At 52.8% G+C, this 15,095-nt stretch overlaps 1 protein-coding gene across 1 annotated transcript in view; it reads right to left on the reverse strand.

Moving 5' to 3' along the window:
* Positions 1-15,095, reverse strand: part of ABLIM2 (actin binding LIM protein family, member 2) — a 185,481-nt gene that overhangs the window by 22,770 nt on the left and 147,616 nt on the right. The window contains exons 21-24 of the mRNA XM_012002191.1: positions 11,065-11,126; positions 2,719-2,773; positions 1,422-1,429; positions 1,139-1,219 (exon numbers count right to left, since the gene is read on the reverse strand). Coding sequence (XP_011857581.1) covers positions 1,139-1,219; positions 1,422-1,429; positions 2,719-2,773; positions 11,065-11,126 — 206 coding nt within the window. The remainder of the gene's footprint in view (positions 1-1,138; positions 1,220-1,421; positions 1,430-2,718; positions 2,774-11,064; positions 11,127-15,095) is intronic.

Raw genomic sequence — 15,095 nt, forward strand, 5'->3', positions numbered from 1 at the left:
CCCTCCAACTCCCTCCCCAGCAGCGGACAACCACTGCCCCTCAGCTGCGTCCACGCCCTCCAACTCCCTCCCCAGAAGTGGACTAAGCCACTGCCTGGTGGGCAGCTGGGGCATGGCCTGGCAGCTGGCCCTCTGCACATGGGGCCATACACACTCTCCAGCCTTGGGGCTCGGATGGGGCTGGGTGTCCCCTTTCTTCAGGAGCCTCAAGACCCTTCACTCTAGCAAGAGAGTCTACTAAAACGCAGCAGCACATTCACGGCGGGGCTCAGGAGATGAAACCCCCTGGCTGGATGCTGGGACACCACAGGGCGCTTGTGAGGAGTAATGGAGGATTGCACATGCCACTTTGGGCACAGAGTAGCTACTCAGCTAAGTCAGTTCTCTCAGTCAACAGATCTGATTCGAACACCTACTCTGTGCCGACATCTTGCTGGGGTTTCGAAACGCACACTTGCTTTCTGCATAGGTCCGGTTATTTTAGATGGGCGTAAATGTGGTTGGGTGGGAAGCTGGGGCAGTTTACTCAGTCTCAGTAGGAGAGAACAGGCCCCTACTGCAGAGCTGCTTCTTCTTCTTCTTCTTTTTTTTTTTTGAGACCGAGTCTCTCTGTCGCCCAGGCTGGAGTGGAGTGGCACCGTGTTGGCTCACTGCAACCTCCGCCTCCCAGGTTCAAGTGATTCTCCCGCCTCAGTATCCAAGTAGCTGGGATAACAGGCACCCGCCACCATGCCCGGCTAAGTTTTGTATTTTAAGTAGAGATGGGGTTTCACCATGTTGGCCAGGCTGGTCTCGAACTCCTGACCTCCAGTGATCTGCCCACCTCAGCCTCCGAAAGTGCTGGGATTATAGGCGTAAGCCACCGTGCCCAGCCCAGAGCTTATTATCCTTACAAAGCCTTCCCTGCCCCATCCACAAACCAAGGTGGTCTTCTTTGCAAAGTCGTCAAGGTTGGAGAACATCACCATGTCGTTTGGCCTCTGAGGCAACGTGGGCCCCCGACTCTGCGTCATGGCAAGGCTCTGCACTGTCCCCCACGGTGGCCCCTCGGGCAATGACCTTGACACCACAGAGGAGGCATTTGCGGAGACTCTCACACGAGAAATGAGTCCCCTGCCCTGGCAGTCCCCCCGCTTACCTCCAGTCTCGTCCGGTCCACATCCTTGGGCAGTTTCACTCGAATTCGGTTTGTGACGATGAGGGAGTCATACGGATAGATCTGTTGGGGGAGGAAATCACAGGGTCACCTCACGAAGCAAGTGTGTGCTGGCACCAAAAATCTGAGCAGAAGGCCACCGAGAATACATACTTGCGTCTGCACCTGACACACACATTTCATAGGGAAAGCACAACAGAAAGGACTTTTAACCTGGGCAGGTGTGGCGCGGCACGGAGGTCAGTGTGGGAGCGGCCCCGCTTACCTTGTATTCTGTAAGAGAGAGAGAGCGGAGAGACCACGAGATGGTTTAGAAAGTGCGAGACGTCGTCCAAGGTGAGTGCAATCCCCACCCTGGGGTACTCCCGTCTCCCCCCTGCAGTCAGCTGGGCCATGCACGGTCCCTGAGCAGCCTGCACTGGGACCCTAATCTCAGAGCTGTAGGTGGAAGGGCTCTGAGGGCCTCCCCTAGGAAACCAGAACAGGAGGCATGGTCAGGCTGGAGGCCAGGCTGGATGCTGGAGGCCAGGCTGGTAGCCGGAGGGCAGCACTGTGCTTTTCAGCTGTGACGCTGTCTCTCTGGTGGCCTGGGCCACCCTGAGAAAGATGCCAGCCTCAGTTTACTTCCTGGGCAGTGGGCATTTCAAGGGAAACTTTTACGGGGTGTTGTGGAGACTGACATCCCGCTACAGTCTGAGTCTCTCCCATCTCTCACTGTCTTACCTTACTAACTCTGTATTTTCTCCTTTTCAAACTACTCAGCTCTGCTCCCTAATGTCTTACTTCCAGACTGAAAGCGTCTTTTCACAAAAATGAAACAGTGTGGATCGTAGGGCCTCCATGCACACAGAACCCACAGAAAGCAGTTATCTACAGAACCTGGTCCTCAAGTCAGTCTCAGAAGGGAGACCCTGTGTCGGGAAGTCGGTCCCTGAGTTTCCCCACATGCCCCATGTGGTTCTGGATCTGCCAGCTCCGAGGCCCCGGGGACCGAAGGCCACTTAGAGGGAGCAGGCTGTGGCGCACTGATGCTCTCCGTCCCCATGCAACCCAACCCAGCAGAGCAAGGTTCCCCTGCCACTCTCGGGGACAGAAGCTGACCAGGAGGTAAGCAGTGCCTTCTGCCAGGCACCTGCCACAGGACCGCTCTGGTGACACAAACCTCCTAGCAGCCCTGCTGAACCCGGAGGGTCACTCTGCATGCCAGGAGCCACACGGCGAGCAAGACGCAGGCAGGGTTTGGCCCAGCGCCGTCCCGCTCAGACCCTGGAAGCCTGTGCCTGTGACTTTGCTTCCCCAAGTGACACAGCGTGCCATACAATGCAGGACAGGGCCACCGTGGCCACGGATGGGAGAAAGGGAGCATCGCGGGTAAAGCTAGCTGGGAGTGGAACTGACTGTCGGCCGGGAGAGGCAGGGAAAGCAGCAGGCCCTCCCCTGAGGTGTTCCTGCCCCGCAGATTTCTGCAGGCTGTGGACGGGGCGGTTTCAGAAGGAGACTTGTGGAATGTGTTAGCGACCCCTGCCCCAGCCAGAGACCCACAGGGTCCCCGCTCCGTGTACCTCGCATGCCCCAGCTGGCATCCGGGTCTGCTCCACAGGGGGCCAGATTGGCATTCTGGAAGAGAAAGAGAGGTTGGGCGGCAAGAGACAGGCGGCACGAGGGCATGTGGGTGGGCGGGGAAAAGATGTTGCCTCTTGGAGGCTGCGGTCCTCACACTGCCTGGGGAGTAGGGTGTCCTGAGCACAGAGGTGGGGTGTAGGTGATGGAAGGACAGCGACGGTGGCTCAGGAAGAGGAGAATCTAGGATGCTGCGCCCGTGGGACTGGCCAGCTTTCTTGCTCATAGGATGCCCACCGCCTGGGCGGCTCCACAGACCCTTCCTGTGTGGACGGCTCCAACCCCGTTTGAAAGCTGCTCCCAGGTGGCCTGGGTTCCCCGCTCTGCAGCTGGCGCGGATCACAGCGGGGGGCTCAGCACCATTTCTTTGTGCACGCGGCGCTAGGCATGGCGCTCTGCGGTTCCCCATTGGTGATCTGTCCCCTCCACACGGTGGGCTCCTGAGCACAGCGCCTAGAAAGTGCTGTCCCAGGTGCTCGGGGAGCCCCAGGGTCCACCCGGGGCCCTCTGTTCCCTGTAAGATGGCCAAGAGGGAAGACTGGCTGCCATCCTCTGGCACTGTGCACGATCGTGGAACTCCTAGGGTATTCTTAGAGCTACACGGACGCACGCGGCTGTGTGTGTGAGTCAAAGTCCATCCACCCCAAATGCTCCAAAACGAGGGGGCTCCTACCTCCCTGGAAACTGTGGTACTCACGGCAGCTGTGTGTGTGACTGTTTCAAAGGTTAAAGGAGCCCCTGTCTATAAGGCCTCTGGGATGTCACCCGGCATGTTGTAAGCGCCCATACAAGGTGGCGGTGCCTCTGACAATGACTAAGGGTGACACTCTGAGGGGTGATGGGCCCGAGAGCTCCTGCCCCTGTCTCAGGTGCTCCTGGCATTCATCAGCAAACTCTGCCACTTTAGTGCACTGCAACTATTAGTGTCTGGAACTCTTTCCCTTCTGTCCACCTGGAAGCATCATCGACACGTCCTGCAAACCTCTATGGAGGGTTCCCCACCCTCTAAAGCATGCACTGAGACCCCGCAGGGGTCTGTCAGTCCTGCCCCTGCCCACCTCCTGAACCTCACTGGCGCCCGGGGTTTGCACTATGAACCCGGAGCCACGCTCTGTCGTGGTTGGGCCTTGGCTGCCCACGGTGGACACAGCCTGTTGAAGAAAATGTCTTTTTCACACTCCGTTCCCCAGCACCTGCAATGGGGTCTCAAACGGGGTCAGGGCTCTTGGCCAGCGCTGCTGAAACTGGGTACAGGGATCACATTTCAGTGGGGAGAGTTCTGCAGCCAAAGGAGAGATGGTACACTCAGCCCAGCGGGTCTGTTACAGGGGAAAGTGTTTTCAACGCGAGCTTTGCAGCAGGCGATCAGTGAGGAGCCGGTTATAACCTAGAAAGCATGAGAGCAGGAAGACCTCAGAGCACCGAGTCCGAAGCCCTTCACCAGAAACAGGAAAACAGAGGCTCCGAGGGAAGCCGGACCTTCTTCCTGACGCAGAGCTGGAGTCAGAGGGCTAGGGTCAGGCTCACGAGTTGGGTAAGCACCCAGGCAGAGGACTGGAACCAGTCTCTATTTACATTTTTGCTATTTTGTTTATCATGAATGTTTTGCATTAATTTGGATTTCTAAAAATATTGCATTAAAATCTGACTTATCTTGACTGCAGTTTTTCTTTAGTGCTTTGCTCCCTCACCCTAGTTCTGGGCCTGGACCCTGAGCCAGAGTCCTCTTGCCTCCACCACTTCACAAAATAACTCTTCCCTTTAGGAGTATTCACAAATAATCTCTTTTTTTCTTCGAGACAGAGCCTCGCTCTGTCACCCAGGCTGGTGTGCAATGGCGTGATCTTGGCTCAATGCAACCTCCACCTCCCGGGTTCAAGCGATTCTCCTGCCTCAGCCTCTTGAGTAGCTGGAATTACAGGCACCCGCCACCATGGCCAGATAATTTTTGTATTTTTAGTAGAGATGGGGTTTCACATGTTGGCCAAGCTGGTCTTGAACTCCTGACCTCAGGTGATCCGCCCACCTTGGCCTCCCAAAGTGCTGGAATTACAGGCATAAGCCGCTGTGCCTGGCCATGCAACTATTTTTTAATTTTTAATTTTAAGAGAGTCTGGCTCTGTCACCCAGACTGGAGTGCAGTGGCACGATCTCAGCTCACTGCAACCTCCACTTCCTGGGCAATCCTCCCACCTCAGCCTTCTGAGCAGGTGGGACTACAGGCACGCACCATCACACTTGGCTAATTTTTGTATATTTTTTGGCAGAGATGGAGTCTCCCTTTGTTGCCCTGGCTGGTATTAAGCTCCTGGTTTCAAGCTATCTGCCCACCTCAGCCTCCCAAAGCACTGGGATTATAGGTGTGAGCCATCCTTCCTGGCCATGCCTGGCTAATTTAAAAAAAAAAAAAAACTAGAGATGGGGTCTTGCTCTGCTGCCCAGGCTGGTCTCAAACTCTTGGCCTCAAGCAATCCTCCCGCCTCAGCCTCCCAAAGCACTGGGATTACAGATGTAAGCCACCGTCTCCACTCAAGAACAATGTTTTCATACATTTTCTTAGACTCAGACTAGCACCCCAGGTGCACCTGTTCTGGTCAGGGAACCTCTAGGATAAAGCTATGGCTTTGCCTTTGCCGCCTGGCATGTCTAATGTGAAAGAGAAATGCTGCCCCCTAGTGCCTGCTGCTCTGCATAATGGGCTTCCAAAACTCACAGGGCACCACTTTCACCTTGGACGGTTGGAAACTCACTCTCCAGCAGCAAAACCAGCTTCCTTTGGTCTTCCAGGCTCTGAGATAAGGTGGAGACTCTAGGGCGGAGATGAGGCATCTACCAGGTGGAGGAGGGGGAATACTTTTTAGGTCTAGAGCAGGGAAAGTGGGGTCTACTTCTGGTCTTGTAAGTGCAAAGTGGGGATGGGGTGTTCAAGGCCTTTCAGGTGCAAGGGGTCTTGAGTTACTGCCTTTACGTGTGGACCAGCAGGAGAGCTAAGTGGCCAGAGGGCACCACAAAGGCAGCACCACCAGGCATATTCCTGGCTGACCCCCCTACGCCGCTCAGTGGCAGCACCGGGGATTTTAAAAGCAATACATGATTTACCTGTCCCATTTGTTTACTACTTATTTTTATTTTATTTTTGAGCCAGAGTCTCACTTTGTCACCCAGGCTGGAGTGCAGGGGCGTGATCTCGGCTCACTGCAACCTCCGTCTCCTGGGTTCAAGCGATTCTCCGCCTCAGCCTCTCGAGTAGCTGGGATTACAGGCATGCGCTACCATGCCTAGCTAATTTTTGTATTTTTAGTAGAGACGGGGTTTCACCATGTTGGCCAGGCTGGTCTTGAACTCCTGACCTCAAGTGATCCACCCACCTTGGCCTCCCAAAGTGCTGGGATTCCAGGCGTGAGCCACCGCGCCCAGGCTGTTTAGCACTTCTTATGTGCCTGTGGCTCTACACATACATTCTCTAACCTTTGTGGCAACTCCAGAAGGTGAGCTCTGTCATTTTACAGATGAGCCTGAGACAGACGAAGCAACTTGCCTGAGACCATATGGCAAATACATAGGACTGTAAATATTTGAGCCCATGTGTTTTATTTTCCAAAAATTATACTGAAATTGCTAATACGAATTGAGATTATGGCCGTTTGCCACTGGTCACCCTTCTTTTCTTGCTAAAGCTCACATTGGAATGTGTTACTTTACTCAGCAGTTAGTGGAAGCAAGATAGAGTAGGAATTGCTTTTTAAACAATTACTCATATGGGAACCATGCTATGGAGCTTATAAAAAATTTCACAACTATAATGTTATTTGTCCTCAAAAAAACCCTCAAGAGGTAAGGATAATTTTTTAAAGACTAGAGAATAGAGACTCAGAAAATTTCAGTAACTTGCCCAAAAACAGAGCTGTGATTTGAACTCAAGGCTGTCTGATGCTAACGCATGTGTTCTTTGCAGCACTACAGTTTGGAAATACCAAACTTTTAAAATTTGTTAATGCCTGTCTTGTAGTCACATGCATAAACATTTTAATAAGTATTTTCTGAACATCTGAAAATCCGATTCAAGAGATATAAATATTTTTCATATACCTATTCGATTGTTTGCTATTTGTACTATTTTTCTATGTACATAATTAATTTTTTGTTCACTAGGTACATTTGTCTTTTTTTTTTTTTTTTTTTGAGACAGAGTTTTGCTCTGTTGCCCCAGGCTAGAGTGCAGTGAACAACCTCAGCTCACTGCAACCTCTGCTTCCCGGGTTCAAGCATTCTTTATTCTTGTGCCCAAGTAGCTGGGATATTAGGCATGTGCTACCATGCCTGGCTAATTTTTGTATTTTTAGTAGAGATGGGTTTTCACCATGTTGGCCAGGCTGGTCTCAAACTCCTGGCCTCCAGTGATCCACCCACTTTGGCCTCCCAGAGTGCTGGGATTATAGGCATGAACCACTTTGCCCGGCCCCATTTGTTTTATTTATTTATTTATTTATTTATTTATTTATTTTTGAGATGGAGTCTCTCTCAGTCACCCAGGCTGGAGTGCAGTAGCGTGATCTTGGCTTACTGCAAGCTCTGCCTCCCGGGTTCACGCCATTCTCCTGCCTCAGCCTCCCGAGTAGCTGGGACTACAGGCCAGCTAATTTTTTTTTGCATTTTTAGTAGAGATGGGGTTTCACTGTGTTAGCCAGGATGGTCTCAATCTCCTGACCTCGTGATCTGCCCATCTCGGCCTCCCATAGTGTTAGGATTACAGGCATGAGCCACCGCGCCCAGCCTCATTTGTTTTATTTCAAAAGAGTCATATTCCAATCACCCACCATACTTGTATTTAATCAAGGTATCTGGCATTGCCATGTTGCTTGGGGCATTTAAGCTGATGAATGCTATAACTGCTTTATTAAATTACGCCTTCATAATGAATTAGTGTTCTCCTTTTATACTATTAATTTTTATTAACTCCTTTTAGTCTTAACTTTCACTTTATTTGATATTACTATTGCCACTCTTGCTTGCCTTTTGTGATTTTAGTATCTTTCTTATCCTTTTGCTCATCCTTAAAAAGTAGTTTTTAAGTGTGCATCTTATGATAACACATGCGATTTAAAAAATCCAATCTGACAGTCTCTGTCTTGTAACAGCACAGCCCAGTCTCCTCACAGTCAGCATCATGCTTTTTCAGAATGGGCCTTCTTCCAGGGAGCTACCACAAGGACCTGCTGCCGCCAGTGGTCACGTTCGGATTAACAGACAGGTGGTACCTGTCAGAGTCATTACTGCCTCATCCACAGGGAGAGCAGTAGCAGGCCTCTGTTCTCTATTCATTTCATGGGTAGGTTATGAGCGTCTACCATGCATCAGGCACTGTGGCAGGCTCGGCTATTAGGACATTTTAATGACCTTTAGGACATATTGTGCTTTGGGTCACTGGGCCCTTGTAACAAATCCTTCTGGAAGAACGCCCAGGAAAGCCTTTGCTTCCCATGATGAACTAATTTCCCCTCTTCCATCAGACAGTGAGGACTACGTCACTGCCATGATTGCCTCTATGCCTTGGCTACCAGGAAGCTCAGAGGTAAGCTTTGACAGCTTTTCTCATGTAAAATATATATATATATATATATATATTTTTTTTTGAGACAAAGTCTTGGTCTGTCACCCAGGCTGGAGTGCAGTGGTGTAATACTCATTGCAACCTCTGCCTCCCAGGTTCAAACAATTCTCCTGCCTCAGTCTCCCAAGTGGCTGGAACTATAGGTGCCCACCACCACACCTGGCTAATTTTTAAATTTTTGTAGCGACGGGGAGGCAGGCTGGTCTTGAACTCCTGACCTCAAGTGATCTGCCTGCCTCGGCCTCCCAAAGTGCTGGGATTACAGGCATGAGCAACTGTGCCCTGCCTCTCAGGTAATATTTTTTTGTTTGTTTTTTGATGTAATTTTCTCCTGTAGTTTCCTTCTCTCCTCCTTTGTAATTTGGTGTTCACGGGATTTTGGTCTCACTGCATCTATGCTTGAGGTCACCCAGAATCGTTTCTGGAAGTAAAGGCAAATCAAGAAACGACCTAGCAAATGACTTAGGAGCACTGTAGGCCATCAGCAACAGGGCACGGACTCACACTCCCAGGGCATCTCCAGGGGAAGGGCATGAGTCCAGGTGCTGAGCAGGGCCACCCTGCAAAAGGCTGGTCATGTGAAAGATCAAGTATCTGGCCTTCTCACTGAGAAACAGGCATAACAGTACATGAAAGTCTTAGAAAGAGTGAAAAAATAGGAAAGAACATTAGCGGGGAAAAGAGAATCCCGAAGCGAAGTCCGTAATAATGTTCACCAATCTCCCCCAGAAGCAATGTGAAAAGCTAAGACTCCACGTGATGATGAATTCCGTGCATATCAGTTCTCCTAGCACATGCAGAGAGCACACCAGCTAACGCTCTCCTTCCTACCCCTTAGTCTGCAGGAGAAACACATTCACAGAAGTTTAGTTCTTAATTCTGTAAAGCTTGAGGTTCTGTTCTCAATAGTTCTAGGAGAGGGAGTGAAGACGGTCCCTGCCAGAATGTCTGGATCGGCTGTTCTCAAACAATGCGGCATCTGGAGACCACGACCTTCTCTGCAGATGCTGAGAGGCGTCAATTTGCACCATTTTAGCACGTGAGCCTAGAGAAGAACCTTCCCAGAGGATGCACAGCCCCAGCGTCAGTGACGCAAGACTACAAATGCAGACCATGCTGTTCTCTCGCTTTCCTTCCATATATTGAGGAAAGTCTCCAGGACCTCACTCGGGTGGTGGAACACCTTGGCTTGGTCCGGACTGTGAACACTGCGCTCACCAGCCCCAGGGTCAGAGAACAGCTGTTCCAGGTGAGAAGGGAACATTCTAGACAATTTTCCCACTGTCCCCAGGACCCCTAACATTGAGCTCAGGGATTTGCACATCTTGGTGTTGTAGGAGTCCTGCGGACATTGGTCCAGCTCTCTTATCTCCCCTGCTTTCCATGTGGAAGAAGACGAGTGGAGAATTCCTTTGGAGAAAATTCAAAGAAGCATGCCACATGCATGGTCCCCAGTGAGGCCCATTCCAGAATGGGAAGAGCAGTTCGTTGGGTGGGGGTGGGGTTGGCTAGAATCAAATCATGCAGAGGTGCCTGGGCCTGGGGGAGATCTGGGGAGGATGGGCCTGGGGGAGATCCGGGGAGGCTGGGCCTTGGACAAAAACACAGCAGTAGGTCTGACAGAGCCTGAAGGAGATGGAAAGAACAAATGCCAGCCCAAGAGGACACCCACAGCTTCTGGAGACGGTGTCCTCTGGCCTTGCCCCTGGGGAGAGTACCTGCCTGAGGACGCCATCCAGGGGTTACACACAGCCAAGGCTGCTCCAGTGCGACAAAGAAGGGGTTAGTTTTTTAGTGGTCTCTGTTGAGAGGTGAATTGCCTCTGTTTATGAACAAATTTCCAGACTAGGACGAGGCTGCCTTGTGCAGTGGGGAGACCCCTGGGCTGTGCGTGTGTCTGTGTGTTGGGACGTCTGGGACCAGCAAGCCTGCCCCACCCTAGGGGTCCTCACCGGGGACCCCTGTGAGGCTGTGGGCAGAGGAACAAACACAAGCAGCTCTTCCTAAGGCGTTAACTGTCCTGGGGAACAGGACCTGGCCCCTCTGCAAGGCAATCAGCCCCCAGATTTTCTGGGCTCATATTCAGATGCCCCAAGAGTCAGCAAACTCAGGGTAGGAGATGGCACCGGCCTTCAGCTGGGGGCAGCCAAAGAGCCTGACTTCGAGTTAATCCAATCTCCGTGCAGCCTCAAGTAACAGCCTTGGATGCTAAGGATTATTTGATGTAATCACGGTAACAGTAATAGCAGTGAAGGCCAGGCCATCCCAGATAAGGAAGTGGGCACTTGGCTCACACAGGCTCACCAAATGCAACAGCCCTTGAAGGTTGTCAGGCTCAGCGCCACAGGAAGGAAGAGGGTTAGGAGGGGCTTCTTGGAGCTGGGCCTGATCACCGTGGGTGGCCCTTGCCTCCCCTGCTCCCACACACTGAGGTGTCTCTGGGGCCGGGGGCAGGGAGGCGGGGTGGGGAGGGTGTTGCCCAGGTCTGGTCCGGTCCTGGTAGGGAAAAAGCAGTGGTGGCAGAGGCAGCCCCTGGATGGGGCATCAGGCAGAGGCAGGCGGGCCGCAGGGTCCCCGGGGCCTCTCCTCCTGCTGCGTGGTCAAGAAGCTGTGGGAAGCGTGCTCAGCCTCACAGCCATCGTTAGTACCCCGTGGCCAGGGAGGGGTCAGTACCTACCCGCTGGTCCAAGCCATTCTTTCCATGTCCTGGGAGAGGGTCAGATTTGGAATAGGGGAATCCTGAAACAGACACAGCACAGCTTTGTCACGCGCGCAGACTAGGTGCAGCAGCGAGGGGGGTGCAGCCCTGGGGGGCTTCCCACCGGGGTGGACAAGGCTGGGCAAGTAACACAGGGGAGGCCCCCTGAGGACCATGCCCTGCCTCAGTGGTGACCTTCTGTTCCCAGGGCACTGACTGAGGAGGAAGCCACGGAGGGGTAATGTCCTGAGCCTGCTCATGACACCGGAAATGCCACAGAACCTCAGCCCAGCTGGCCCCTGTGTTCAGGAACAGGCTGTGGCCTGGGCACCACCTGGCACCTGGGCCAAGCCCCTCACTTTACAGACAGGGGAGTTGGGCAGAGTCAGGAAGGGACAGTCTCTGGAACCCTGGAGGAACAGCAGAGCTGTGCCATCCTGTGCCAGAGGTGGCAAATGGAGGCCCACCATCAAGCACATGGGGCCTGGAGGCAATTTTATTTTAATAAACTTCTTGGCTGGGCATATTGGCTCACGCCTGTAATCCTAGAGCTTTGGGAGGCCAAGGAGGGAAAATCATTTGAGGCCAGGAGTTCAAGACCATCCTGGGCTGAACATAGCAAGACCACCCCTGCACAAAGCAATGAGACGGCTGCAGTGGTGCACGCCTGTGGTCCTAGCTATTTGGGAGGCTGAGGTGGGAGGATCCCTTGAGCCCAGGAGCTCGAGGCTGCAGTGAGCTATGCTCACACCACTGCACTCCAGCCTGGGAGACAGAATGAGATCCTGTCTCTAAAAACAAATAAATAAATAGATAAAATCCTGAGTTGCTTGCAATTGGGGGGCTTCATATTAAAATCCAAATTTCGTGAAATAGTAGAGGGCTAGTCTGAGACAACAAACTCTGGATTCCCTGTGGGGCAAGGCTCGCTGGGGCTGCCAGGAGGGGGCAGCCTTTCCCAGCCCCCCACCGAGCTCCCTCCATCGCTCATGTCCCTGGGTGGGCCTGGGTGGGCCTGGGAGCTTGCTGGAAGTTTGAGACCTCCAAAGTAACCTCTTCAACGTCATGTGATGGGAGAGCAGGGAGGAAGTGAACGCCTGCCTGGCTCAGAGGGGGTGTGGTTGCATTCTGGGAAGGAAGGGGCAGAGCGTGGACCCTGGAGAGGCAGGGCCCTCCACACCCAGGGAAGCATCCTTAAAAGACCTGTCCTGGGTCCCTAAACTGTCTGTCTTTCCACTAGCCTGTGGGGTCTTACAGAGCACGGCCCACACCTGCCTCATCTGGCGGTGTCACCCCAGTACCGGGCCCCAGTGGCGCAGGCCAGCCATGTATAGGGCCAGATGCCCACATTCACTCCTGGGAGCTGCCAGGCTGCCCATGAGGCCTCCGAGGGGAAGGTGCCTCACATCCTTCAGTGCTCACAAGGCTGCATGTCTTTCGCAAGGACCGTGCCTCCAGGGGCAAGGCAGGTTCTGTGCACAGAACCACCCACCCGCCCACTCCAGGGACCTCATTTCTGAGCAAAGGATGCTTCTCCCGGGGGTTTCATTTGGGGGTTCCTCACAGACTCAATGAGGACAGAGAAGACATTCCATGAAGGTCATATGGGGACACAGAGAAGCCTGTGGGAGGAGCCTCAGCTGGGGACTTGTTTGCAACAGGGTGGCCAGTGGAAGGTTCCACATGTGGGTCAGGAAGGCCTTTTAAACATCAAGATCAAGGTCCTCAAACTTATCTTAGCAGAGGAACTCCCTCGACATGCGAGCTTTTATGTGAACGCTGATATGCAAAACAGGCAAATGAGGAGCTGGGAAGACAGACGTGGGGAGAGGGTTGGGGACCAGACCTTTGGGGCTATTCCTCCCCCTCCCAGCCCCTCCGAGGCACCCCCAGGTAAAAGGCCTAGCCAGCTCTTCTCACGTACAGAAGGGGAGTCAGGGCCCAGAGACGTGCAGGAACCTGCCTGAGGTCACCCAGCCAGGTAGCGGCAGCACTGGGACGCCGGACGAGGCCGCCTGCCTTGCAGTCCTGGGATTCCTCCAGGAGACACCTGCCTCCTCCTTTATGCCCAGAGCCCAGCACGCTCTGGGATCCGGAGGACACCTCCAGCTCAGCGGGAGGTGCTTATCAGCAAAGGTGCCACAGGGGTGGTTCTCAAATTGGCATCCCCAGCTAACAGCCCCAACCTTGCCAGGGAACTTGTCAAAAATGCAAATTATTGGGCCCCACCCCAGACCTCCTGTGTCAGAATTCTGGGGCTGGGGTCCAGGGATCTGTGTTTTTACAAGGCTTCCAGACCATTCTGATGCACACTGGCCTCCCGCCTCGAGAACAGAGAACACCCTCGGTGGTGTCCTGCACCCCTCTTAAGCCCGAGGGCCTCCACCTGCCTGCCCCTGGAGTCACCTGGACAGCGTGTGAGGTTCCCAGTGCCCAGGCTGCCGCCGACGGGTCTTGACTTTTAACCGCTTCACACGCAGGTGGAAACCTTTCGTCCACGAAGCCTGTGTTATCCTCCCCACTTTGACTACAACTGTCTCAGGGAGGTCTTCTATTTCCTTTGAGCACCCGTATCAGATGGTTCTAGAAGTTTTGCTTCAACCATCCAATGTGATGTAAGAATATGATTCTTTCCAAGAAGAGGGCTGTCTATCACGCTTTGTCCCCGGTTTTACCTATTCCTTTCTGAAGTTCCTTTCCTTTCTGAAGTTCCAAGCCTTCTATTATCATTTCCTTTCTGTTTGGAGAAGATTCCTCAGGGGTAGGTCTGCAGGATATTTCACTGAACACAGGATTCATGCGGCCACTTCTGCTGTTTCAGCACGTGAAAGATGTCAGCGCACTTCCTGCTGGCCTCTGTGGTTTCTGATGAGAAACCTCGAATTGGTGTTTCCCCTCTGTTTTTTCTCTCGGGTTGCTTTCAACATTTTTTTATCCTTAATTTTCAGAAATTTAATTATGATATGTCTTGGTGCAGATTTTTGGGGTTTATCTTCTTTCTTTGGGACTCACTTGGTTTCTGGAACTTGTAGGTTTATGTCTCTTTCTTTTGCCAAAATTGTTACGTTTTCAGCCATTCTTTTTTATATATTTATTTTTTTTGAGACGGAGTCTTGCTCTGTCGCCCAGGCTGGAGTGCAGTGGCACAATCTCAGCTCACTGCAACCTCCATCTCCCAGGTTCAGGCGATTCTCCTGCCTCAGCCTCCCGAGTAGCTGGGACTACAGGTGCACGCCACCATGTCCAGCTAATTTTTGTGTTTTTAGTAGAGACAGGGTTTCACCATGTTGACCAGGATGGTCTTGATCTCCTGACCTTGTGATCCGCCCACCTTGGCCTCCCAAAGTGCTGGGATTACAGACATGAGCCACCACGCCCGGCCTTCTGCTGTCTTTTTTCATTCAAATCATTGATCTTTGGGGTTCTTGGTGTGATGGGTAATTTTTCTTTTTTTTTTTTTTTTGAGACGGAGTCTCGCTCTGCTGCCCTCTACTAGTGTGGCTGCGGGAGGAAAACACCGGCCTCGTCACCTTCTGCCACTGCATGGGAGGCTGGGAGGCTGGGAGGCTGCAGGCCTGGGCCACCTCCTGCCGCTGGGTGGCGGTGGGAGTGGGCATGCAGGGCTGCTGTTCCCTGAGGTCCTGAGGCTGCCTCGCCAGGCCACTTTGCTGTTCCCACCTTTAGAGTTCTCCTATGACCAACCGTTTGCCGTATCATTTCCAGGTCTGTTTAGTTGTAGGTAGCAGAGAAGAACAGGGAGAGACGAGATGACGCTATCTCACCCCCTGGGCTGCTGTCTGGGCTCCTGAAGTTGGCCTCTCTTGGGGAGGACGAGCAATCCACACATTTTAAAGGTCCAGGGATCCTGTGCACAGCCAGCGCTGAGAATCACTGGTTTATTTATTTAATAGTTTGAGACGGAGTTTTGTTCTTGTTCCCCAGGCTGGAGTGCAATGGCGTGGTCTTGGCTCACTAAAACCTCCTGGGTTCAAGCGATTCTCCTGCCTCAG

The sequence above is a fragment of the Mandrillus leucophaeus genome, unplaced genomic scaffold (assembly GCF_000951045.1).
Source record: "Mandrillus leucophaeus isolate KB7577 unplaced genomic scaffold, Mleu.le_1.0 Scaffold68, whole genome shotgun sequence".
Lineage (NCBI taxonomy): Eukaryota > Metazoa > Chordata > Mammalia > Primates > Cercopithecidae > Mandrillus > Mandrillus leucophaeus.